Source organism: Eretmochelys imbricata, chromosome 13, assembly GCF_965152235.1.
Source record: "Eretmochelys imbricata isolate rEreImb1 chromosome 13, rEreImb1.hap1, whole genome shotgun sequence".
Classification (NCBI taxonomy): Eukaryota; Metazoa; Chordata; order Testudines; family Cheloniidae; genus Eretmochelys; species Eretmochelys imbricata.
The window spans coordinates 16,075,532-16,099,617 of NC_135584.1; the positions used below are offsets into that span (position 1 = coordinate 16,075,532).

Consider the following 24,086-nt stretch of genomic DNA (forward strand, 5'->3'; position numbering starts at 1 on the left):
CACAGGGAGCAGGACCTGTAATGTGCAGGGCTCTGAGACCTTTCAAAACTACACTTGTATTGTTAAAGAAACAAAACTTTCTACTGTAGACAAGGTCTAAGAATGGATTCTTAAAAAGCCAAACAGTGACCATACTGTGAATAACTGTTGGTTGCAGTGAGAGTTTTGAGTGCTGAAAGGAGTTAAGAATTGGGTTTATAGATTTTGAAGGACTTGGGGACAAAGGTGCTATTGACTGTGTGCACAAAATTCAAGGCCATTTTGACGTATGTTCCCCTAATAGTTTATGCTGATGATACCCATAATAGTTCAAAGTACATTAAAAATAGTTTCAGCTTTTTAAATAAATGTTTTAGGTGGTTTGATCCTAACTGGTTCCATTGATGAAAACACTGTATCCATTTGCCAGCAACCTCTGTCCAGGACTTCCAGTTATGTTCCTTCCTTCTTTCTCCGTAACTGACTCTCTTGTTTCTTAGACTCTTCTTAAATTGGGTCTTGGGTGATTTATACTGATAAAATGATTAGAAGAGTCTGACACCACTGTGAACTTTCTATCTCTGGCAGTCGCCTTGCTACTGGTAGTCATTGATAAGCAGAAGAGTATGTGCTGGCTGATGAGGCACTATACAGCCAGTTCCTTCCAGTCCAGTTTCCTGTCACAGTGGTTAATGACCCCCAGAAAACCAATTCTTTCACCAGTTTGCTCGGATTTTTTTTTTAAATGATAGTTTATGAGGTCAATTACCATTTCTTTGCTTCTTAAAGGGAATCTGTGGAGGAAATTGTGCCCTCTATTGCTTCTCTTTGATATGTAAAGAAGTCCAAGAAAGTTTTGTAAATAAACTTTTATTTTCATCTCGTTTTATAACCTTGGAAGTATCAGGCACATCAAATCTTGTCTTTCTTGTTTTTATTAGAGGATTCCTTGGAGGACCAGAGAAATAGCATGGGGAACTTTTCTCAGTGCTTAATTGAATATGCAAAGGGCGTTGAATCTTTCACAAAGATATCTTTTCTCCCAACTGTGTGTCAGATGTTTGAGTGAAATAGATATTAACGAAAACAAAACAACCCTGCAAAGAATTATAAAAAGACTGACCACTCACAACTGCTCAGATTTACTCTTTTGGAGCCTGTAATGTCCTTCCAGAAATAACAGACTAGAAAAGGCTTCAGAGTAACAGCCGTGTTAGTCTGTATTCGCAAAAAGAAAAGGAGTACTTGTGGCACCTTAGAGACTTTCCACAGTATGCATCCAATGAAGTGAGCTGTAGCTCACGAAAGCTTATGCTCAAATAAATTGGTTAGTCTCTAAGGTGCCACAAGTACTCCTTTTCTTTTTTAGACAAGGCTTGAATTTCTAGTTAAAAATAAAGAGCAGAATAAAAATATATTAAAAACAAATCTTTCAGGTCTTTTTACTTCAAAAAGAAAAGGCACATTTTTTAAAATAACTTTTTATCTGATTACTGGCCCAACCCAATTCCAGGTCATGCATCCTGGTAGATAATATTCCTTTAGCCGCTGCTTCCCAAGTCACCATGCTTTAAGATCTTGTTAAGTGTATAACCTTTACGATATAATTTATTGTATTTCATTTTGTGTGGATCGTTTGCAATTAAGCATTCTTTCAGGTGGGCCTTGTTTAGCTACATCCATCACAAAAATAAGCTCTGGGGCAAGGAGTAGAAAAAGGGTCTGAGCCAACCAATGTTTATTTTCATTATTAATCATTTACATTATGTTAGCTCCTAGATGCTCCAATCCAGAACCAGGGCCCCATTGTGCTAGACTCTGTTCCCTTCCCATCCTCCCTCTCCTTCACCCTCACAAAGCTGTATATTTCTTTTGCTGTTGTTACATTCTAATGGAGCAGGCAGTATTTCTTGTCAAAGTCCCAGTCTGTAGTATTAGTGAACAGGTCAATAAGAAATTTATAAAGACAGATCCTGGATGGATTTTAGGCAGGCTCTAAACTATGAATCTGAGGGAAAATGGTGATGCATCTTTTCTATAGAAGCCCATAACTAATGCATTTTTCCAGTGTGTAAGCCAGCTTATGATTACAGAGGTCTTCCATTGAAGTTATGGCAAAGCTCCCAGTGACTTTGATGGGAGCAAGATTGGGCAGAGTGGTAGTGTCCTGGAAACCTTACCTGTTGCTGTATTAGAAGCAGAAAATACTTTATAGTTTAAGACACAACTGATGCACAGAAGTAGTTTAAAGAATTTTACATTTGGCCAGATTTCCATAGCCAGTCAGAGTTTTAGTTGCATCTGACCCTAGATGATCTGCTTTGAAATATAGGCTTTAGAGTCCTTGTTTTGCCTGCTAAATGCAAACCAGGTGCAGGGCCAGATCCTCACCTGGTATAAATCAGTGTAGCTCCATTGACTTCAATAAAGCTATGCCAGTTTACACTAGCTGAGGATCTGGCTTACTGAAGTGATGTTCCCCTTAAAAGACCAAGCTTTGCTTCCCTCACTTACGTGAAATATGCCAATGGGATACTTTTGTAAATTAGGTGAGTAGCATTTAGGTCACTGTGGCTGGGCCTGCAGTCTAGTTTAGATGTGATCTATGACTCAGAGGGGCAGATCGTTGAAGTCAATAGAACTGTAACAGTTTGCACAAGCTGGGGATTTGCCACCTAGTCTGGAAGCACCATGCTTGTGCGGCTCTCAGTAATTCAAAATCTGGACAGAACTTTTACTGAATCTGGCATGTTCTTCCCAGACTCCTACCTCATTAGTTCATCTTAGAAGGGGTAAAACATCTGTTTCTAAGTAGAGCTGTGTGGTTACTGACTGTTTTTTTCCCCTGCAAAATCTCTAAATCTGGCCATTTAAAACCAATGGTTTATAAGAGCTGGAGTGGGCCATTTGCAAACTTCATCTCATTAAAAACCAAACCAAACCAAATAAAATCAGGGAGTAACAGCATAAGAGAATATGGGCTACAAATGGCAAAAGCTTGTGTGCCAAGATTGGATAGGAACAATGCTTTGGTGTGCTAGAAATGAAAGGGCAAAAAACACAAACACACCCTTGTATTGGCAGAGATCCTTATTGTCCCCTGTAAGGAAGATACCATGGCTGGGAAGCCTTTGTGTGTCAGCAGAGAAAACAGGTTACACAGAACATAATGGCAGAGATTAGTACTGCAACAGCCAATGACTAGACCTCTCCACCCCTAATTCATTAGAAATCGTAACTTTTCAAGGCTTGCCTGTTTGTCTTAAGAGATATTGGGCCAAATTTGTCCCCAGCAAAATTTCCAAAAATGATTAATGATTTGTGGGACCCTTAACTTCTGGGTGCCCAACTTGACATGCCTTAAATGGACTTAACTCGCAGAGGGTGAGTTTTCAACACTTGCTGAAAATCAGCCCCCTTTAAGGTGCCTCAAGTTGGGCACCCAGAATCACTTGTGAAAATGCTGACCTCTTTTTTGTAACTCCATCATCACTCAGAACTTCACTGGATTGTGCCTTAAGGAAATCATTTAGCTTTAGCTGTCGACAAAGACAAGTTATAGAGTAACTCCATTCCCAGTGACCTGATGTTTTGTATTCATTTCCATTTCTCTGTCTGCCATGTGCTTCTGGAGACTAACCCGGTTTTATCAGACTCATTATTTTCTAGGGAGCAAGAGTGGAATGGCAGAATGTACTGTACATCCCACATCTCCCATGGCCTTACTAGCTGCCCATCACACCAAGTGTCCTGGGGTCCTTGAGGGATTAAAGCCTTGGTCATGTGGCTGTCATAATGGCTAGGATCCAAATTTTTAAAGGTACTTAGGCCTTGCTGCGTTCATCATTGCAATGCCTAAATGATTTAGGAGCCTAAATCTCAATGGCAAAAGGAAGCCAAAATCCCATTGACTATTGAGATTTAGACTCCAAAGTGCCTGCATTACTTTTGAAAATGAGATTTAGGCTTCTAAATCAGTTAGGTATTACGATGTTGAGCGCAACAACTCCTAAATACCTTTAAAAATCTGGACCTGAGTCTTTAGCAAGGGAGGCTAGTTTTATAATGTCAAGACTAAATGAGAAGTATAATGGCTCCTTCTTATATTGCCAGAAGTCTGTCCTGGTAGAAATTCCCATATAGTGTGATTTGCAGAGCTGGCCTTTTGGAGATATTTAAAGGAGAGGCTGAGGGAACTGGGGCTATTTAGTCTGCAGAAGAGAAGAGTGAGGGAGGATAGCAGCCTTCAACTACCTGAAGGGGGGTTCCAAAGAGGATGGAGCTTGGCTGGTCTCAGTGGTGGCAGATGACCGAACAAGGAGCAATGGTCTCAAGTTGCAGTGGAGGAGGTCTAGGTTGGATATTAGGAAACATTTTTTCACTAGGAGGGTAGTGAAGCACGGGAATGGGTTACCTAGGGAGGTGGTGGAATCTCCATTCTTAGAGGCCCGGCTTGACAAAGCCCTGGCTGGGATGATTTAGTTGGTGTTGGTCCTGCTTTGAGCAGGGGATTGGACTACATGACCTCCTGAGGTCCCTTCCAACCCTGATATTCTATGAAAGGCACCTCATGCTGCTGAACATCAAACTTCATTACTGCTTAGGCATACCTACCCACTTTGGCTGCAGTGTGTATGCACATATATGTAGGTGCCCATGGTACATTACATCACCATGGTTTCCAGCAGGGGTTAAAAGAACCAGGAGAGTCTGAGCCCTAAAGCCCCAGGGCTTTCATAGTAGAGCTACAGGGGAAGTTTTGCTCTGAATAAGTAGCAGGCTGTTGTAGCCTCTGGGACCAGCCACTAGAGGGAGACATAATCACATGCACTTAGCCTGTTTATTACATTTGTACAGGCATGCACTTGGGTGGGCTGAGGGGAAAGGAGAAGTGTGTTACAGGAGAGATGTTTGACGGAAATACTCAGGATTTCCCAGTTGACAAAGGGAGCTTATCTGTGGCAGTGGCTGTAGAATTTAGCGCATCAGTGTTAGGCAGACTTTCCTTATCAGAACTAGAAAGGGCTGTTTGTTGCTTGTAAATAGTTCACTTTCTCAACTCCATCTGCTTATTCTCTTGGTAGGATTTTTTTAAAGTATTCATTAGAATCCATCTAACTGCAGTCTCAGATTCTGCCAAAGCAGAACAAGCTATGAGTCAGGCTAGTGTGTAGAGCCTGGTGCATTCCAGAATCCCTGGTTCAGGCTTTAAAGTTTGTCATCAAGCTTGAAATTGAAACCAGAGGCGCAAGCAGCGGGGACTGAGCTCGTAAATCAGCCGGTAATGGATGGATTGTTCCCTGCCTTTCCCTGAGGAAGAAAGCAAAACTCCAGGGAGGGTGCCAGAGCAGCCTCACAGCGACACCTCAGTGCCACGGGTGGAGCCCTGATACAGGCAGGCATGAAGCCACCCCACAAACTGTGGACTCAACATGTGGATGAATGAGCATGCCACATAAGTATGCCAAACACCGGGGAGGGAACTAAACTGCACAGGGCCTGTGGTTAAATCCAAACCGATTCTTGCCATAATATTCCCAAAGCACTTTAAAAATAACAGTGGGATTTACTGCCTGCCCTGATTCTGGCGAACAGTCTGGCTGGAAGAAGTGGGAGCTTTACAGCCAGCATGTGGCCTGTAACTTCTCTTTTCTGCTTCAACCATCTAATATCCTGCCACTAGGGGGAGAGTCAAAGTGAACCTCAAAACTAACAGCTACACCTCCCACTCCTGAAAAATGATTTCCAGATCATGTTCAAATAGGGGTCAAATTCTGCTGTCAGGGAATGCAGTGTACATCTGGAGTAATTCCACTGACTCTGGATTCACACCAGTGTCACAGGCAGAAGAATTTGGCTTTATGTGCTTAGACTGAAGCCAATTAGAAATGCAATGGCATTTTGAATACATTACTTGAAAAGCAGGTCACATTGTACTTGAGAGGCTGGGCCTGAGATCATGGTTGTGCTTTTTCCCTGCAGCAGCTGGTTATCTCACAGATCCATATGCAGCCCAGGGATAGCTGTCTGAGGGGGCTGGTTGTGATGCTATGCACTGGTGCAGGGCAAACAAAGAGCCCTGAATTTGGCTCTTGGAAGTTGTGTAAGGCCCCATCTGCTGTGCCCTCAGAGCTGGGTTTAAACTCTTGAAGCTAGCCAGTGTGGGTGGGGCTCAGCTGTATGATAAACCAGTCTAATGTGTTCTTAAATATGCCTGAGGGAGTGGCATAAAGGAGAAAGTGATTTCAGATATTTGGTCTTAAAATAGATATTTAAGGGTTAAATATATTTTATGGGTAAAATTTTCAAAACTGCCTAAGTCCCATTTGCCAAAGTGAAGTAGGCCCTTAGGGGCCCAACTCAAAGTCAATATGATTTAGGCACTTAGGAGTCTAGGTCACACTGACTTTCAATGACACTTGGGCTTCTACAGACCTAACTCACTTTTGAAAATGGGACTTAGGCTCCTATGTCTCCTAGGCACTACTGAAAATGTTACCTTATACCTAGAAGTCTGTTAGGGCCTGAGTGAAACTGGCATGGGGCAGGGAGTTCCACAGCAGCATGTGTATGGGTATTGGTGTAAAAAAAAATCTTCCCCTTACAGGCTGTGGATCTGTAGCAGAATTGCCCTGTAACCACTGCTCAGCCTCAGGGCATGAAGGGGTGGTTGGCTTGTGAATCTGTGTAGTCACAGAGCCACTGGATACCTTCTCTCTCCAGACAGCTTTAGCTTGGTCATGCCAAGCTGCTGCCAAGCACAGCTCTATGACAGGCTCTCCACATCCTGCACAGCAGACTGCGCCAGTCTGGCTGCCTATGTTGCATTATGCTCCTGGGGAGTGTGGGGTAGAGAAGGTGCAGAGGGGAAGAAGCAGAATTTGATCCTCAACATGTTAGAGGCAAGATGCAAAACTTTGAGTGGATTGGGGTGGGATTTTCTAAAGCTCTCCGTGTTGTGCTAACTCTGCTCCCATTGGCTCCAGGGATTATATCAGTCTTTGATTAAAAACCAAAAACAATAATTAAAAATTGTACATTTTACAAGCTCTTTGTGGAAGTCTGTAAGGATGTCTTACCTCCAGCTTTCTTGGAAACCTGGGTTCATGCTTTGCTTGCCAGTCTGAGACAACAAGCTTCAGTGCCAAAATAATTATGTCTATCAATTAGATCTTTTGGACTAAAACTGAATGGCATGTGACCTTTCTGTACTTGTCCTGCACTTCCTTATATCTGTAAGTTTCCAAGGGCAAGTATACGCTTGAGGAAAGGAAGTCCATTTGTATGCAGTATACATAATGCTGTGTGAAAATGTCCCTATGAGAAAGGATTAAAAAGATGACATTCCCATTCCAGGAGTTAAAATGGCCTTTCCAGCTCTAGAAAAATAACGAGAGAAAGGTTCTTTAGTTCTGACATTAACAATATTATTGCCATGACTGGGTAATAATATAAAAGGAAAGTTGAAAAGTTAAGTTTTTTAATCATAAATTTGGAATGTTTATCCAGTAAAGTATCTAGTGAAGGAGACATTGCTACTGAGGTCAGTGGTCTCTCTAAAGAATGCTTGGGAGCAGAGATTACATATAGTGTGTACTTTCCCAGTGGATTTTACACTATGTTGTATGTAAAATGGAGCCTTAATTTTTTGTTTAGTTTGCTTGCTTCAAAATAACTAACGGCTGATTTCTGAAGCTGTCATACATCAGTAGACATGGGGATTTAGGTGAGGCTACTCATGTGTCCCAGAACTGCAAGACTGGGCCCTAAATCTAAGAATGTGTATTTAGCACCTGATCTGTACTCACTGAAAGTCAATGGCAAAGCTCCCCTTCAACTCAGTGGTGCAGGATCAGGCCTATAGTCTCTCTACAAAATGTGTTGGAGTCCATTGTTCCCAAGCTTTTCAATTAATGAGGGGGAGAAAACAATCTTTGATCATATGAATGTGATGTGAGCAAAACGAAGCATTATTTGCAAAATGAGATGTAGGCCAGGTCTATACTAGAAACTTTTGACAGTAGAATAATATCAGACGGAGGTGTGATTTTTTAATGGCATTTTTATACTAGTGAAAGCCTTAGTGTACATGCAATTATTTGGGGGCAAGGGGATAAGACACACACACACAAAAAGCCTTTTGCTGGTATTTTGTTCTAAAAACTGGTATAAGCTATGCCAGCAAAACCACATTTTTGCCAGAAAAGCTGCACCTCCAGTAGGTCGATTTGCCAGTATAGCTAGCTATATCGGCAAACCTTTTCTAGGTGTAGACTAAATATTACCAGAAGGTAATTCGTTCTCTTTACTTAGTTTTGGTTCCATCTATAATGGAGATTGAGTTTGGTTAAAGATGGTGTAGAAACCATTCCTGCCAGCACAGTTTGTCTGGCCAGCGTGCAGCAGGCATAAGTCTGATCCATGTACTTACTGTAGGCAGATTCATGTGAAGCCCCATTGACAGCCACAAAGCTCCAAATGGGCACAGGGGCTGGCATATGTTGATCCAATTTCAGAATCAGAGACATAGTTCCTTATGTAAAGTGCTGGGCACACTTGAGGCTACTGCATAAAAGGATTAAATTGTGATAAGACAAAATACAATTACTCCCTTTGTCTTTCACAAACCTGAAGAAAGAGAGTGCCTTGTGTATCCTACCCAGTCAATGCCACTACCATACAGCTAAAGCAAAATAATTTATCAGGAATAATAAATACTAGTAGTAATCAAAATAAAGAGAGGGAAAAGTAAGCATTAAGCAGTATATGACAAATTTAGAGTGATCTATGTAGGACCAAAAAAAAAAAAAGTTTTTTGGGTACTATGTGTCTAACAAAGTTAACATCCAAAGTAAAAGACAAAGTACACCAGTGACATAACACATCCTCTGCTCAGTCACTTGTGTCTCATATTACAACATTATGGAAGGATGGCACAGAATGTTCTCAGTCTACACTATTAGGGATCTGAGATGATGTTCATACTTAAGGCCTGATATTCATCTTGAGCTCAATCTGGCCTCCATTTTTGTGGATAGTATTTTGTAGCTGTAGATCGCTGAGGCCCACCTTTTGTTGCATGCAATGAACTGTGGGTGCAAATATTTATTAATTATATAAGTAGCCATCTGATATGTTGGCACAAACAGGTCAGGAGAGATCTAAGTACTAATATATGTATCCACAATTTATTGCAGGAAGCAAAACTCAAGTACAATTGTTTTCAGATATACACTAAATGGAAGCAAGTGTGTTTCTTTTAATGAACAGAAATGGGATGTTTTACTATTTTATACAGGCACTAAAGCCTTCTCTAGCGATAGTATAATGAATGCAAATAAATTTCTTGGAGTCATTTAAAAAACCATAACTACTAGTTTAAAAGGACAAAACATCAGTAGAAATATTTGCAATCAGTCAATGAGTCATATTTTCCTCATAAAATTGTTGAAACTATTGTGCCCAGAAACAAGCAAGAATGTGACTAGGGTCGGAAAAGTTTAGGCATAAACACAAACAGAAACCAGGTTTTTGTTTGCGGGGGATGAGGGTAGTTTGGCTTTAGGAATATCCTAATACTAACAGATTCTGAGTACTGCAGGCAACCTGAGCTGAGTTTTAGTACCTATTGCTGAGTATATTGGAACCTTTGGTCCTGTAGTCTGGTTATATGAGCACGGTGCAGCACAGGGTTAAAGTGACTTTGCGGCATTGCAAGTTGTTAAAATTGGGACAAATTAGCTTATTCCCTTAAATCAAAAAATACAAAATTGATTATGAGGGAATTAGAATCTCAATCCAGCAAAATCAGACACTTAACATTTGACTGAGTTAATCTCTGACAGTTTGGGAGATTTGCTTAAGCCCCAACAAAATGTGGAGACTTAGGCTTTTGTCTACACTACTGGGTTAGGTCGAATTTAGCCGTGTTAGGTCGATTTAAAAATGACTGTGTCCACACAACCAACCCCGTTCCATCAACCTAAAGGGCTCTTAAAATCAACTTCTGTACTCCTCCCCGACGAGGGGAGGAGTGCTAAAATCGACCTTGCTGGGTCAAATTTGGGGTAGTGTGGACGCAAATCAACAGTATTGGCCTCCAGGAGCTATCCCAGAGTGCTCCATTGTGACCGCTGTGGACAGCACTTTGAACTTTGATGCACGAGCCAGATACACAGGAAAAGCCCCGGGAACTTTTGAATTTCATTTCCTGTTTGGTCAGCGTGACGAGCTCAGCAGCACTCAGCAGCACAGAGGACCATGCAGTCCCCCCAGAATCGTAGAGTGTAGAGCATTTCTACGCTCCCCCTATCATCTCCATCCCTGAGGTTATTGCAGATTAGAAGGTGAAAAAAAAAAGCACTCATGATGACATGTTTTCTGAGCTCATGCAGTCCTCCTGCACTGATAAGGTACAGCTTAATGCATGGAGGCATTCAGTGGCAGAGGCCAAGAAAGAATTAAGTGAGCGCGAAGAGCGGAGGCAGGACACGATGCTGAGGCTAATGGAGGAGATGGTATGATGAGATAACATGATTTTGGTAATTAATTGATCTTTAAATATTCATGGTAAATAGGCCTAATGGCCTGTGATGGGATGTTAGATGGGGTGGGATCTGAGTTACCCAGGAAATAATTTTCTGTAGTATCTGGCTGGTGAATCTTGCCCATATGCTCAGGGTTTAGCTGATCACCATATTTGGGGTCAGGAAGGAATTTTCGTCCAGGGCATATTTCCTCCAGGCCCTGGAGGTTTTTCGCCTTCCTCTGTAGCATGGGGCATGGGTCACTTGCTGGAGGATTCTCTGCTCCTTGAAGTCTTTAAACCATGATTTGAGGACTTCAATAGCTCAGACATAGGTGAGAGGTTTTTCGCAGGAGTGGGTGGGTGAGATTCTGTGGCCTGCATTCTGCAGGAGGTCGGACTAGATTATCATAATGGTCCCTTCTGACCTTAGAATCTATGAATCTATGATGAAGCATCTGTTGGGGGAGCAAACGGACATGATGAAACATCTGTTGGAGATGCAGGAAAGCCAACAAGAGCACAGACCCCCGCTGCATCCACTGTATAACCGCCTACCCTCCTTCGCACATTGCATAGCCTCCTCACCCAGATGCCCAAGAACGCGGAGGGGGAGGCTCCGGGCACCCAGCCACTCCACTCCAGAGGATGGCCCAAGCAACAGAAGGCTGTCATTCAAACAGTTTGATTTTTAGTGTGGCTACAATAAGCAATGTGGCCTTCTCCTTCCCTCTTCCCCCACCCCACCTGGGCTACCTTGTCTGTTATCTCATTTTTTTTTAATTAATAAAGAAAGAATGCATGATTTCAAAACAATAGCTACTTTATTTCGAAGGGGGAGGGTGTTTGGTTTACAGGGAATTAAAATCAACAAAGGGGGTGGGTTTGCATCAAGGAGAAACACATACAACTATCACACCGAAGCCTGGCCAGTCATGAAACTGGTTTTCAAAGCCCCTTTGATGTGCAGCACGCCTTGCTGTGCTCTTCTAATTGCCCTGGGGTCTGGCTGCTCAAAATCGGACGCCAAGCGATTTTCCTCAACCTCCCACCCCACCATAAACATCTCCCCCTTACTCTCACAGATATTATGGAGCACACAGCAAGCAGCAATAACAATGGGAATGTTGGTTGCGCTGAGGTCTGACCTAGTCAGCAAACGGCACCAGCGAGATTTTAAACATCCAAAAGCACGTTCTACCACCATTCTGCACTTGCTCAGCCTATAGCTGAACTGCTCCTTACTACTGTCCAGGCTTCATGAGCCATGGGAGCAAGGGGTAGGCTGGGGTAGGTGCAACCGCGTGCTGCTGCCAGCTGGGAAAGCAGCCCAAGGCAGAAGCCTCCAGCTCGCATGATATTCCAGGCAGGACTGAATCTCCATGAGATGAAACTTAAAGAAGAGAATGACCTGGAGTCTCTGGCTCCCATTTGGTGCTCTAAGAGGAGAATAGCCATGCCTGTCCAGGCACCCCGATAGACCTCACTGAGGTCTGCCAGGAGCACCCAGGAGACGTATGTTGGCTATCAGTCCTACTGCACCATCTACTGTGAAGGCAAGGAGCTGCTGCTGTGTAGCAATGCAGTACCGCATCTGCCAGCAGCACCCAGGAGACGTACGATGACAGTGAGCTGAGCGGGCTCCATGTTTGTCGTGGTATGGCGTCTGCACGGGTAACCCAGGAAAAAAGGCACGAAACAATTGTCTGCCATTGCTTTCAGGGAGGGAGGTGGGGCCTGACGACATGTACCCAAAACCACCCATGGCAATGTTTTTGCCCCATCAGGCATTGGGAGCTTAACCCAGAATTCCAATGGCCAGCAGAGACTGCAGGAACTGTGGGATAGCTACCCACAGTGCACCGCTCTGTAAGTTGATGCTAGCCACGGTAGTGAGGACGCACTTCGCCGACTTAATGCGCTTAGTGTGGACATATGCAATCGACTGTATAAAATCGGTTTCTAAAAATGGACTTCTATAAAATTGACCTAATTTTGTAGTGCAGACATACCCTTAGACTCTCAGTCCCTGTCCTTTTTCCTCTCAGCCCAATCCTTCTAGTGCCCTTAGATGTATTCCCCTAACTATTCCATCACCCAGCAGCAGGCTCCTTACATTTGGTCTGATGTCTGGTATTTTACATGTGCTGGGCCCCACTCAGCTGCTGTCATCACATCTTATGCTTTCTGGGACTTCTGTGATTGGAGAAGTACCTCTGAGTCTGACCCCAAGGGTTAACTCCCAAAATTTTGAGATTTGAAGACATTGATCCATCCAGCAGAGATTACCAGGTTAGTAAACTTCTGAGATTGATTTTCAGCTAAGTTTTGCTGGAAGTCCTTGTCTGAGCTACTCCTAACTTAAGGGAAGAACTGGTTTGAGATGTGGCCAGGTGCTTTTTTCCAGGAGCAGTTGTAATGCAGTTCAGCACTTTATATAGACACACTGGCTTGCAAAACTCTGTGAGCCTCTTCTAGAGAACTGTGTTTATAAATCTTCCCTGCTAAAAAAAGATGCTACCATGATATCCTACTTAAGGCCTTGTAGTCAGAAGTGTGAACTGAGCTATGAGGTCTCTGGGTCACCACCAAAAATATGTAAACATTTTTTGTACCATGAGATGATTTGACTTTATCACAGTTATTTCAAAGTAAAAAAATACCCCCCATGATGTTTTCTCTGAGGTTATTTCAGTTCCCCTTCATTCTGATGAGAAAAGCTTCTGTTTTTGCAAGTCCTGCCAGTGATTTTCTTTGAAATATAACTCTAAATGTTGTAACTAAAGGGACATACTCAATCCAGCTGAGAATTGAGCCCATGTGAGTTTAAATAAGCCTGACAGTGTTTCTTTAAGTTCAGGGCTGAGCATGAGTCACAAGGCCTGGTTCTCCTCTCATTTATATCCACTTTGCACCAGTGTAACTCCTTGGAGTTCAATAGTGTCACCTGATTTACACCAGTATAATTGAGAAGAGAATCAGGCCCAAGGTTTTTTGAAGTATAGTTTAGTTACAGCATCAAGTGTGATTTTGTGATCTGTAAGTTTCACACTTCTTAGCCCTTCAAATTTAGGGCTCAGACCTGCAAGTCCTTTCTGCACGGGGCCTCTCACAACCTTCCAACCCCCACAAGTCTCCCTCCTTTTGTCTGTGGTTTATTACCCCCTCCCTCAAAGCTTGCGAATCTCTCTTTAAGAGCTCTTTAATGTCCATTACCAAACCGGCTTGAGAAGTAAATAAAATAAGGCAAGGTTCTCCTCCATACTTCTCCACCCCACTGTCAGACTCCCAATCCCAGGGAGTGGAAGACTGGACCCAGGACTCCAGTCCAGCTTTCATGGGGTATGCAGGCAGTAATCACAAGGCCATTCCTTTTGTTTCTTCCCTAATGACTTGTTAGGCAATGACATTTTTCAGTAAGTTGCATGTTTATTTCAGCCCGATGATCACCATAATTGTTGATTGTTCACAGAGTTATGAGCTTCTGAAAACTGTAGGCAAGAATGAAAGCTGTCATGCAACCTTAAACACAGTGATGGCCACCAGACACCCACTCACAGCCAAAAAAAACAAAACTCCCATGGTGTCTGGTTAAAATGTGAGTGGGGCACACCTAAAGCGGCCATGTGGGAGGGTTTCCATTGACTTCACTAGGAATTGAATGAGACCCTTTGAGATATTGTGGAGCTCAATGTACTAAGAGAAAAGATACTTAGCGCCCAGGCCCTTTTGCCTTGAATGACTCTTGCAAAGCAGGCTATTTGGCCCCGCTGCTTGACTGTTGGATCTTGTTCTAACACCTTTCATCTGCTTTCTATTGGCTTACTCATGAACTCCCCAAAGCCTGGACAAGCCAGTGAAACATGCAGGGACCTAGAAGTCTTAGGACTCAAGTAGTACAGGCAACAATTAGCTGAAAAGCTGCAGGTAAAATGTTCACTTCTCATGCAGGTTCACATGATCAGATGGAAAAATATATATGGGCATGGTTATGTGAACTATTTATATAGTTACTATTGCTGCAGATAATATTTAGAGGCCTAATACTAGGAAGGCCCTTAGCTTAGCCTAGAATTCAGGAGACACATTCAAAATCTCTCATCCCTCCTACGTAAAGCACTTGCGCTTTCCAGGAGGATCAGTATCCTCCTACTCATCCATTGGGAAACTGAGGTTAGGTACCATGCCTGCATTTGCACAGCAAACCACTTGGTAGAGTCAAGAATAGAACCCTGCTCTCTGGACTCCAAGACTGCTGTCCTATTAAGTGAAGCCATGCTGCTGAGGTGGGAGCCACAGCAGAGGCACACTAAGCTTGCGGGATCTTGGCTCTGGAACTCATTCCACAGTGCAAGGCACATACCTCTTCCCCCATGGAGTAATTTGGTCACAAGTCCATGAGGGCATCCTTGTGGTGTTCTCCTCTTTCGCGGATATTTCTGCAGAAGGGAATGCTCTGGCTCTCACATTTTACTCAAGCAAAAATTCCCCACTGACCTCAGTGGGAGTTTTGCCTGAGTAAGGAGAGAGTAAGAATGGAGAGAAGATGTCAAGGTTTGGCCCTCTGCATGGCCCCATTAAAAAAAAGAAAGCAAAGCTGCTAGCTATGGTGTTTACATTACACCAGCCTGGGGGGGGGGGGGCGGGAGGGGAATTCTTCTGTATATTAACTGCCTAGGATGATTTTCTACAGCTGTTTTGTGGATGTGTCTGTTACTTGTATTACAGTATGAATTCTATACATATACAGTGGAGAACATAATTCTCCAGGAAACAAAAGAGTATGACTGATGGGAAACAGAAGTGAGGGATCCCAGGGAAATTAAACTCGCCAGAAAGGGAGAACAAGCCTGAGTTTTACTGATGTAAAAAGTTCTGCCATGGGCTCAAGCACCACAAACGAGGGCTCCGATCCTGCCATTAGCTCCATGCTAGGGTGTGTGTGCACACGCTTCAGCCATGTGGCGCCCCATTGGCTTCCATGGGGCTCTGTATGGATGCAGGGCTCTGTTTTCATGTCCCTGCTTGCAGGACTGGGGCCCGAGTACTGTTCTGGTATCCCAGACTGACTTGGGAGTTCATGGGTTGCATCAACCTCCTTCTTCGACAGTAGGGCTGTTGCAAATTGTAGGAAGTAGTGGATGAGGTACTGGGAGCCCTCCAGCCCCACTGGCTTCTGCAGCAGTTGGCTTCTGATAGGATAAGGTCTAGAGTTTGCTACACCAATCAGCCAATACCTGAGGGTGTGTGTGTGTTTCAGATGACTCCGTTGTTTATTAATTATATTGTGTGAGAGAGAAAAATGTGTTCAGCAGACAGATCTTTTCTTCTAGCCACTCCAGTGCTTGCTGTATTGCTCAGTGGTTTCTCCTCACTGCAGTGCAGCACTGGTTTAATCTGAACTGCCAAGCAGGTTTTGACTCATCTGTTGTTCTGTTTATTTCAGGAGGGGACAGACTTCCTGAGCAGTTATCATGTCAGTGAAATTGACATTTGTCTCTCCCAGCGATGGGGGTGGAATCAGCAGGAGCTGCTCCTTTGCTGGATTCAGCACAGTGCAAAGCAGAAAACTAGCGTAAGTAGAATAAAAAGTGAAAACAAATATATGCACCCTGAGCAGTCAGATATTAGACACAGGTCAACACTTGCCAACCTAAATCCTCCCTGCATAAGGTGTGCCTTACATTTTTTGTCCTAAATGGACAAGTACTGTTGTTGTGCACTGTTAAACAGCTACTTCATCATGCTCTAGAGATGGCTGCACTTCACTGGTGGATGAAGCAACCTCTTCTTAGTTTGCATATCAATTTTAGTCTGCAAACTGCTTTGGGATGGAAGGTGCGTGTAAATTACTATTTATCGTTATCATGTCACCCAACGTTTCTGCAGAGTCAAAAGCAGATCAGACTGTATGGATCATTCTTCCATCTGGCAGGAAGAGCACAGCTGAGTTCCCCTAAAATGGGTCTGGCGTGTTAAGGGCAAAATTGTACTTACAAAGCAATACCTGCAAAATCTATTTGCAAACTTGCCACTAGATACTGATTTAAAGGACATGGATGGAAATTCAAAGGGAGCTGCTCACATCTCACACAAAAAGCAGAGTTGTGACAGATCCATGTTTGGTTGGGATCCCAAAGAGAACACCGAGTGCTGCAAGCATTGGTGTTAGAGGGAAGAACCCCCCTACTGAAGCTCTGAGTCTGTACCGAAGCAACAATTCTCTCCCAGCAGCGTAGTAGTGACTAACATGCTTGTGCCAATGCTATCTATGAGAAGAGACGTAAAACTTCCTGACTCCTTATAGTCATTAAAAATCTCATGGCACTTTTCAGTAGAACAAGGGTGTTAGCTCTAGATCCTGGTTAAAATCTCACTGAGGTAATTACATTCATCATACCTAAATTCCTCCTGGAGTTATTTATATTAAATGGCATCTAGAGGCCCCAGATGAGATTGGGATGCCATTATAATAGGGACAGAGAAGGTCTCTTGCAGCTGAAATAGACAAGACAGACAAAGGGTGTGCAGAGGCACAGAAAAGATTAAAGAAAAGGAGTACTTGTGGCACCTTAGAACTAACAAATGTATCTGAGCATAAGCTTTCGTGAGCTACAGCTCACTTCATCCATCCAATGAAGTGAGCTGTAGCTCACGAAAGCTTATGCTCAAATAAATTGGTTAGTCTCTAAGGTGCCACAAGTACTCCTTTTCTTTTTGCGAATACAGACTAACATGGCTGCTACTCAGAAAAGCTTACGGGAACTGCCCAATGTCACACAGCAATTCAGTGGCACAACTGGGACTAGAACCCAGTTCTCTCAGTCTCAGGACCGTATCATCAGTGTGGTCCAGTAATCTTACTGATTGTTCTAAATTATTGTGTAACATTGCTAGGTAGTGTTAAATAGCTGCCACTTCCACCCAAGAGTGGCTCATGTTCTCGTGCTGAATTAAGTGATTCCTATATAATCTGTGAAATGTTTTTAGGATAATAATGCTATATAAATGGAAGATTGTCATCAGCTCTGGCTGTCAACATATCCCAGAAAAATACCAAAAGGGAACTGATTTGAATCATATAGAAGGGCTGAAAAATATGTCACTAAAAGTATTCCACTTCTTAAAGCAATCCTTGAGAGTAATTGCTTGTATCTCAGTAAAGCACCTGGCACTTCTTATACAATACTTTGTATTTTCAAAGCACTGAACAAACTAATTAACCTTGTCACCAAACACAGCATTTATAAAATTACTAGTTGAAATGAGAACCTGACACAGGTTGGTAATCTAATCTGGAAGTCTTTGCACATGACTTCATAAAATTTATTATGGAACATGCATAATAACAGTCCTAGCACAAGTCAGATGTCTAAAGTCACACTGATAACTAAACTGTCGAGAAAAATACAGACAGTAAATTACATAAACGGATTTGAGCTTGACATACATAGTGGGAGTTCTTACAAGGAAGGAGTCTAGCAGGAAAAGAGTTGAACAGCTGTTTCTATAACCAAATCACCTCCAGCAGGCTAAGAAAGCTCCAAATAAGCAAGTTTAGATTTCCCCTAAGATTACTCTGTTACTTTCGGCTATAAAGCATTTCTAAACAATCAGCCTTTATGCATTTTTTTCCTATTTGCAAAATCCCATTGCCTCTTAACTCTTTCAATAGAGGAAAGTTTTGCTCAGGAATGAGGATTCAGACATTTAAGAAAGTATTTTGAGATGATGCTAAGTGTTAAGAGCAAGACATTGTAAACACCAGAGGACTTTCCCCAGCAAAGTGAACGTATTTGCTCATTGCCTTTCCCTTCATAATCTCTCACTAGCACTTTAGAATGACACAGTAGGAGATCACAGGGAGACTCCCTTCTGAGCACACACTGACCATACATTGCATTTCTATACCAGCTTCCATCTAAAGCTCTCAAAATGCTTTAGGCACGTTAATTAACTTAGCTTCCCAACACCCTGTAAGGGAGATAAATATTGTTATTCCCAACTGTAAAATGGGGAAAATTAAGACACAGAAAGCCCAGCTCCTTGAAAATATTTAGGCACCTAACTGAAGGACCTACCCAAGGATCATAGAGCAAGCCTGTGATACAGATAGAACCAATCCCCAGGCCATCCTTCCTCACACCTTGAGTTTCATGCACATTCTTTATGGTAGCCCATGAATTATAAAATGGGCCACCTCTAGAATCCAGATTTTTGTCATTTCCCCAGGTGCGTCCAATCCAGGATTTACTCAGCACTCTAAAGCTGAGGGAGCCTCAACTCAACCCAATGACACAATATGAATAAATGTCAGGAGTGGGGAATTTCGCTAGAGTAACTTTCTCAAATAAAGGCTTGGTTTAAAGGAGGAAGTTAAAGCAAATAGAAGGGGGAATTAATTAAACCAGCTACAAATAATCAGGGTTTATGAGCCTATAAAGAGAGAGGTAAACCAGCCAGGAATCTATCAACAGGAGATAAGTGTTAGCAGTGGTTTCAAAGCCTATCCTGGGCTCTGCTTACCCATCACAGGTATATGACTAAAGACTACAGATGCTATTGTTCTTCATATTTGCACAGCAGGCCTATTATGTAATGACTTTTTACAGAATTTCTGAGCTAAGTGGGATTTGATTTTGATTTGCTTTAAAAAGATAGCCAGTTTGGGTTAGGAACCCCTTCCCTCCTCTTCCCCCCTCCCCCCTTTTTTTTTAAATCGTTTTATAATCTGGGCCTGGTAGACTGCTGGCATGTTTCAGATTCAAAATATAAATGAGTGACTATTTAAACAGATGTTGAGAGCAGCCAAGCAGCAGCTATTTCTGAAGTCCTTTTATAACATATCTTTGCTAGACTGCCTAATAGCCCAGAACTGATCTGGTCTGTTAACATACTTTTAATCATGTATATGATCCCTAAGTGTTTAATCCAGGGGTTCTCAAACTGGGGGTTGGGACCCCTCAGGGGGCCACTATGTTATTACATGGGGGGGGGGTCATAAGCTGTCAGCCTCCACCCTAAACCCTGCTTTGCATCCAGCATTTATAATGGTGTTAAATATATAAAAAGGTGTTTTTAATTTATAAGTGGGGGGGTCGCACCTAGAGGCTTGCTATGTGAAAGGGGTCACCAGTACAAAAGTTTGAGAACCACTGAATCAGTGATTTAGTGGATACCTTTTAGTTGATGAGAGTGGACCATTTGTCAGGGGATTAGTGAAATTTGGAGAACAGCAGTGCCTGAGATCTAATCCTGACTGTGACCCTACTTCTTTACTGACCTTGAGTAACCCACAAACACCCTGCCTTAGTTTCTCTGGATAATAACAATTGGGTCCCAGTTCTACAAACCTACCTTGTTTGAGTAGCCCTGTTATGTTTAACAGGGCTACTTGTATGAATGTGTTTACAGGATCAGGGCATAAGCATAAGCTATTTTGTGAGCAGACCACAAGGATTAATTACTCAGTGTTTGAATGGCAGTCTGTGAATCAGTAGTATATAATAATGATCCCTTTCTGGTTCCCCAAAATAATGGGACATTGTGTGTTTAATATAAATTAACAACAGAAGAGACACACTTGACTCCTAGTGGTCTCCCTTGAAGCCAGGAAATTCAAAGTTAACACTCATAACCTAATCTTCTCTATCTTCCTTTGGCCTCTCATCCCAGTGAGCTGTAGCCATTTCTTGGCTTTGATGTGTTAAAGACAAACACTGAATGGCTCTCTATTATGGCTCTAATACAGGTCCTGATCCTGCTTTCCCTTACTCACTTAAGTAGTCCCACTGTTTTCAGTGAGACTGCTCCTTTGAGTAAAAGCTTGCAGGAACAGCTCTGTAACTAGCATTGTAGTAGCTATATGTGTGAGACTTTCTTTCAGCTCTGAGGTGGTGCTGATTTTTTTTTTTTCCCCCTTCCCTACAGAAAGTCTCTCAGCAGGAATTCAGTGAGGTCTAAAATGTCTGTGAAATCCTCCAAAATGTATCCGTCCCTGCAGAGAGGGGCTGTTATCTGGGATCCAAAACCACAGCAGGTGAAGAAAATTTTTGAAGCTTTGAAGAAAGGACTTAAGTAAGGACTTTTCAAGTATTAATTTGTTGGAATTTGCTTTCTTTAGTGTCTCTGTTACTGCAAAAACTTTGTTCCTTATACTCTAGCTTAATGGCCCAATACAGTAACCTTTCTAATCAATGGCAAAGCTCCTATTGTCTTAATTAGATACAGAACTGGGCCCTTAGTAAATACACTACCTAGTGGCAAACAAATTTATTTGGGACCAAATCCTCCCTCACGCCAAGGATTTTATCCTGCTTCTATTAATGGTAATAGTTAAACTCCATGATATCCATAGGTCTAGCATGGAGCTCTAGGAACTTCATTAGGTACCTGGCCATTGCTGAATAGACAAAGAGTAAATGAAATCATCATAACCTTCGTGTGGCTTTATAATTCCTCTCAGTGCTTCTAATCTGTGGGAACCATGCTGGCACGCAGCTCCTTCAAATATAACATTGACATCTCCAGGATTTTATTACCATGGGATTTTAAGATAAGAACATCATGAGAAAAAGTACTGAAATTATTTGTCCTAAACGTAAACACCTCAACTTCTTAATTATGTCTCACATAGTTAAAACACACTTGGCTTCCCTCGAGGACTGTAATGTCTTAGTCTTTAAAAGTTTACGCCAGTGACTAGTTAATGGAATTAAATTAACAATAAAAATTCTAAACCTAGAAAAAAGAATAGATTTGACACTGATATTTTATTAGGGCTTGGGGAGACTAAACTGTCAGATGGATTAGAGTTATTGTCCCAATTCTGTGAGGAACATCGCACAGTCAGACTCCTGCAACCTCCTTGCAGAACTGAGTAACTAATTAAAGCTGCCTGCAGAAAACAGCTGCATCCAATAATTTAAAGGCCAAATTTTAAGCAGATTCAAACTAAATCCATTTGTTCTTGCTGGAATGTTTTTTGTTTTAAGGTAGTAACAGCAACTAGCTCTTAAGTCTAATGACCCTTCTGGGTGCCTCCCCACCAACTGAGCATCTTAAAATGCTGCTAAAACCTAAAATGACTTTAAAAAACAAAAACCCAACTCTGACTACCACTGCATTGAGCTGTTATCAGCAAGTGTGGAGAGAAGAAAATTGAATGCTGGAGTCACTTTTTGTGTATTAACAGGAATGTGTTCATAATAGTTAGAAAATAAATGACTCTTCTGGTGTATTTTTGGAAAAGTGCAGGCTGCTTAACATAAACACATCAAGCTGCTCAGGTTCTGTGTCTTGTAAAGCAGCATTTTTCAGAAGGTGATTGTCTACAGCTCTTTAAATACAAAAGAGGAAAATAGACTTACTCAGGTCTGTTCTGAATTAAAACAAAGTTGGAAGAGGTTCAGCTCAGGAGGAGTTTTGTCTTCTGGGAGCTGCCATGGGGCTCACTGAAGCCGATAACTGCTGAGTTCTCAACACTTTGCAGGGTAAGGCCCCTGCTTTTTAATGGGGAAGGGGAAAGCAACGGTAGTATCAGGAAGGAGCCGATGGCTGCTCTAGGGGACAGCAAAGGTGGCATTCAGTCCCCAGCTGCTCAGATAAACAAAGGGCATGTTTAAGAGGTGCTGACTGAGTACTGATTGCTCCCATTGACTTTGGCTGGAGCTGAGGATGCTCAGCACCTCTGAAAATCGGGCCCAGAGGGCTGAAGTGTTCAGTGTCACGATCCTTTGGCCTTGTGAGCTACAGCTGGCTAATGAGCTGCTCAGTTCTCAGTCAGCTCTGCAGCTCCTCCCTCCTCAAATGGCAGCTACTGCTCCAGCCACAAGGGTACAAAGAGCACAGAGCTGCAGAACACCATCTTCCCTACCCCAGTGCTTCTCTGGGAAGCTGAGCAGGAGGCCAGCAGCATGGCCCAAAGCCACCTTCCCCCTCTAAGGGGAGACAGAGGCTGGGAGACGCCTCCCTCTCCCACTTCTTGCTTTCCCACTGTGGGTGGCCAAGCAAAGGGGAGGTAGTGAGACATGGGAGCAGGCCCAGACATGAGGGCTCCTCTGAAGGGATTGTGGCTTGTGCAGGTAAAGGGTTGTCCTGAGGGGAAGAAAGTTAATGCAGGGAGGGTCCTGCTGGGAGAGCAGGGGCACACAGACATACAGTGGGGGCATAAGGAGACGTACTATTTTGTTTCCTACGTACAGCACTTTTCAGCATTAGGAGTCTCCTGGGTCCCGTTCCTCCTTTAAATGCCTCAGAGCAGCCTGTCCCAAGATGGCGGCTGTTGCAGTGAGCTGCATGCTGTGCCTGCTCACTTGCACTTTTGCTGTTTCTTGTTTTACTTAATCTAAAACAAGTCTCTTGGAACGAGGCTCTGGCTGTGTTCTCGGTGTGAGGGAAACAGAACAGGAAGTTCTTGCAGCTTGGAGGGCACATGAGGAAATACCTGGGGATGAGAGGTAGCAAGGAAGAGGGCAACAGTTCCTAACCCACGTGAAGCCCATCTTGTTTTCCAGCTGCCATGGCTCCCCTTCCCATTTCCAACTGTTCCTTCAGCTGCACAAGCTCAGCCCTTCCCAACCTCTGGCTACTTTTGACGTGGGGGCTCAGAAAATCTCTCTCTTCCCTCCCTCCCCCTGGCCCTCTTAAACTTCTCCCTGGGAGTATCCTACTGCACATGCTAGAAGAAAATATCACTTTTGGGTTTTTCCTCTCCAGTGAATACCTGCAAGTGCATCAGGCTGAGTTGGATTATCTGTCTGCTCGACACAAAGATACAAAAAGGAACTCCAGACTGGTAAGATGCTTCTCTGTTTTAATCGCTTAGATGGTTTAAAGAGGGCAGAGTTTTAAAAACAACCACTGTCTCTTGCCTTTGGGACTCAAAGGGGTTTCCATTTGTTAATGCTGAAAGTGAGAGGCTAGTATTATACCTATTTGCTAAATTCACCAAGTAAGTCAAGGCTAGATGTGGGGAAAGAATCCAGGAGTCTTAATTCTCAGTATCCTGCTGTGTTCCCGGCTTGCACTCCTTCCCTTTTGGGATGGTAGCTGCCTGCTGATTATTATCTGGGAAGTAATATACATGCCTGGCTGTGTCTAGAAACTGAGGAGAAATAAAGATTAGGCAAAACTGGTGAAACATTGATAAGTGGGTCCAAGCAACTCTGATTCTGCCACATACAAAAATCCCAACAAAATCTTTGCTATTAGTAGTGCTAAGGTGTATAAAGCACTTCAGACTCAGATTTGGGACTGTCCTTGGGAACACAAAGTAACCTTCCAAGGCTGGATAAAGGATTCAAAAACCTCCCACCTACCTCAACCAATTTTCAAATCCTTACTATTTCTGAAAAATCGTACTTGAGGTGCCTCAGTATGGGCACCCAAAAGTCAAGACACTGAAACGCAGAGGGTACTTTTGAAAATGTTGGCCTTGCTATCTGCCCACTGTATTGTACAATGCTGCTTACAACGTTGTAACTCTCCAAACAAGGACTTGGTGCAGCATGGGCAGTTGTTCTGCAGCAGATTTGGAAATGTCTTCAATATGTGCAAATGAATTCACAGGCAACTTGTCATA

The 24,086-nt window shown here is 42.9% G+C and overlaps 1 protein-coding gene across 4 annotated transcripts in view; it reads left to right on the top strand.

Moving 5' to 3' along the window:
• RIPOR3 (RIPOR family member 3) overlaps positions 1-24,086 on the top strand; it is a 69,504-nt gene that overhangs the window by 9,956 nt on the left and 35,462 nt on the right. For 3 of the 4 annotated variants that reach the window (XM_077832413.1, XM_077832414.1, XM_077832415.1), the window contains exons 2-4: positions 15,951-16,079; positions 20,435-20,581; positions 23,222-23,300. In XM_077832413.1, the coding sequence (XP_077688539.1) occupies positions 15,979-16,079; positions 20,435-20,581; positions 23,222-23,300 (327 nt within the window). In that variant the 5' untranslated portion in view covers positions 15,951-15,978. The remainder of the gene's footprint in view (positions 1-15,950; positions 16,080-20,434; positions 20,582-23,221; positions 23,301-24,086) is intronic. The other variant, XM_077832416.1, reaches the window with a different exon arrangement.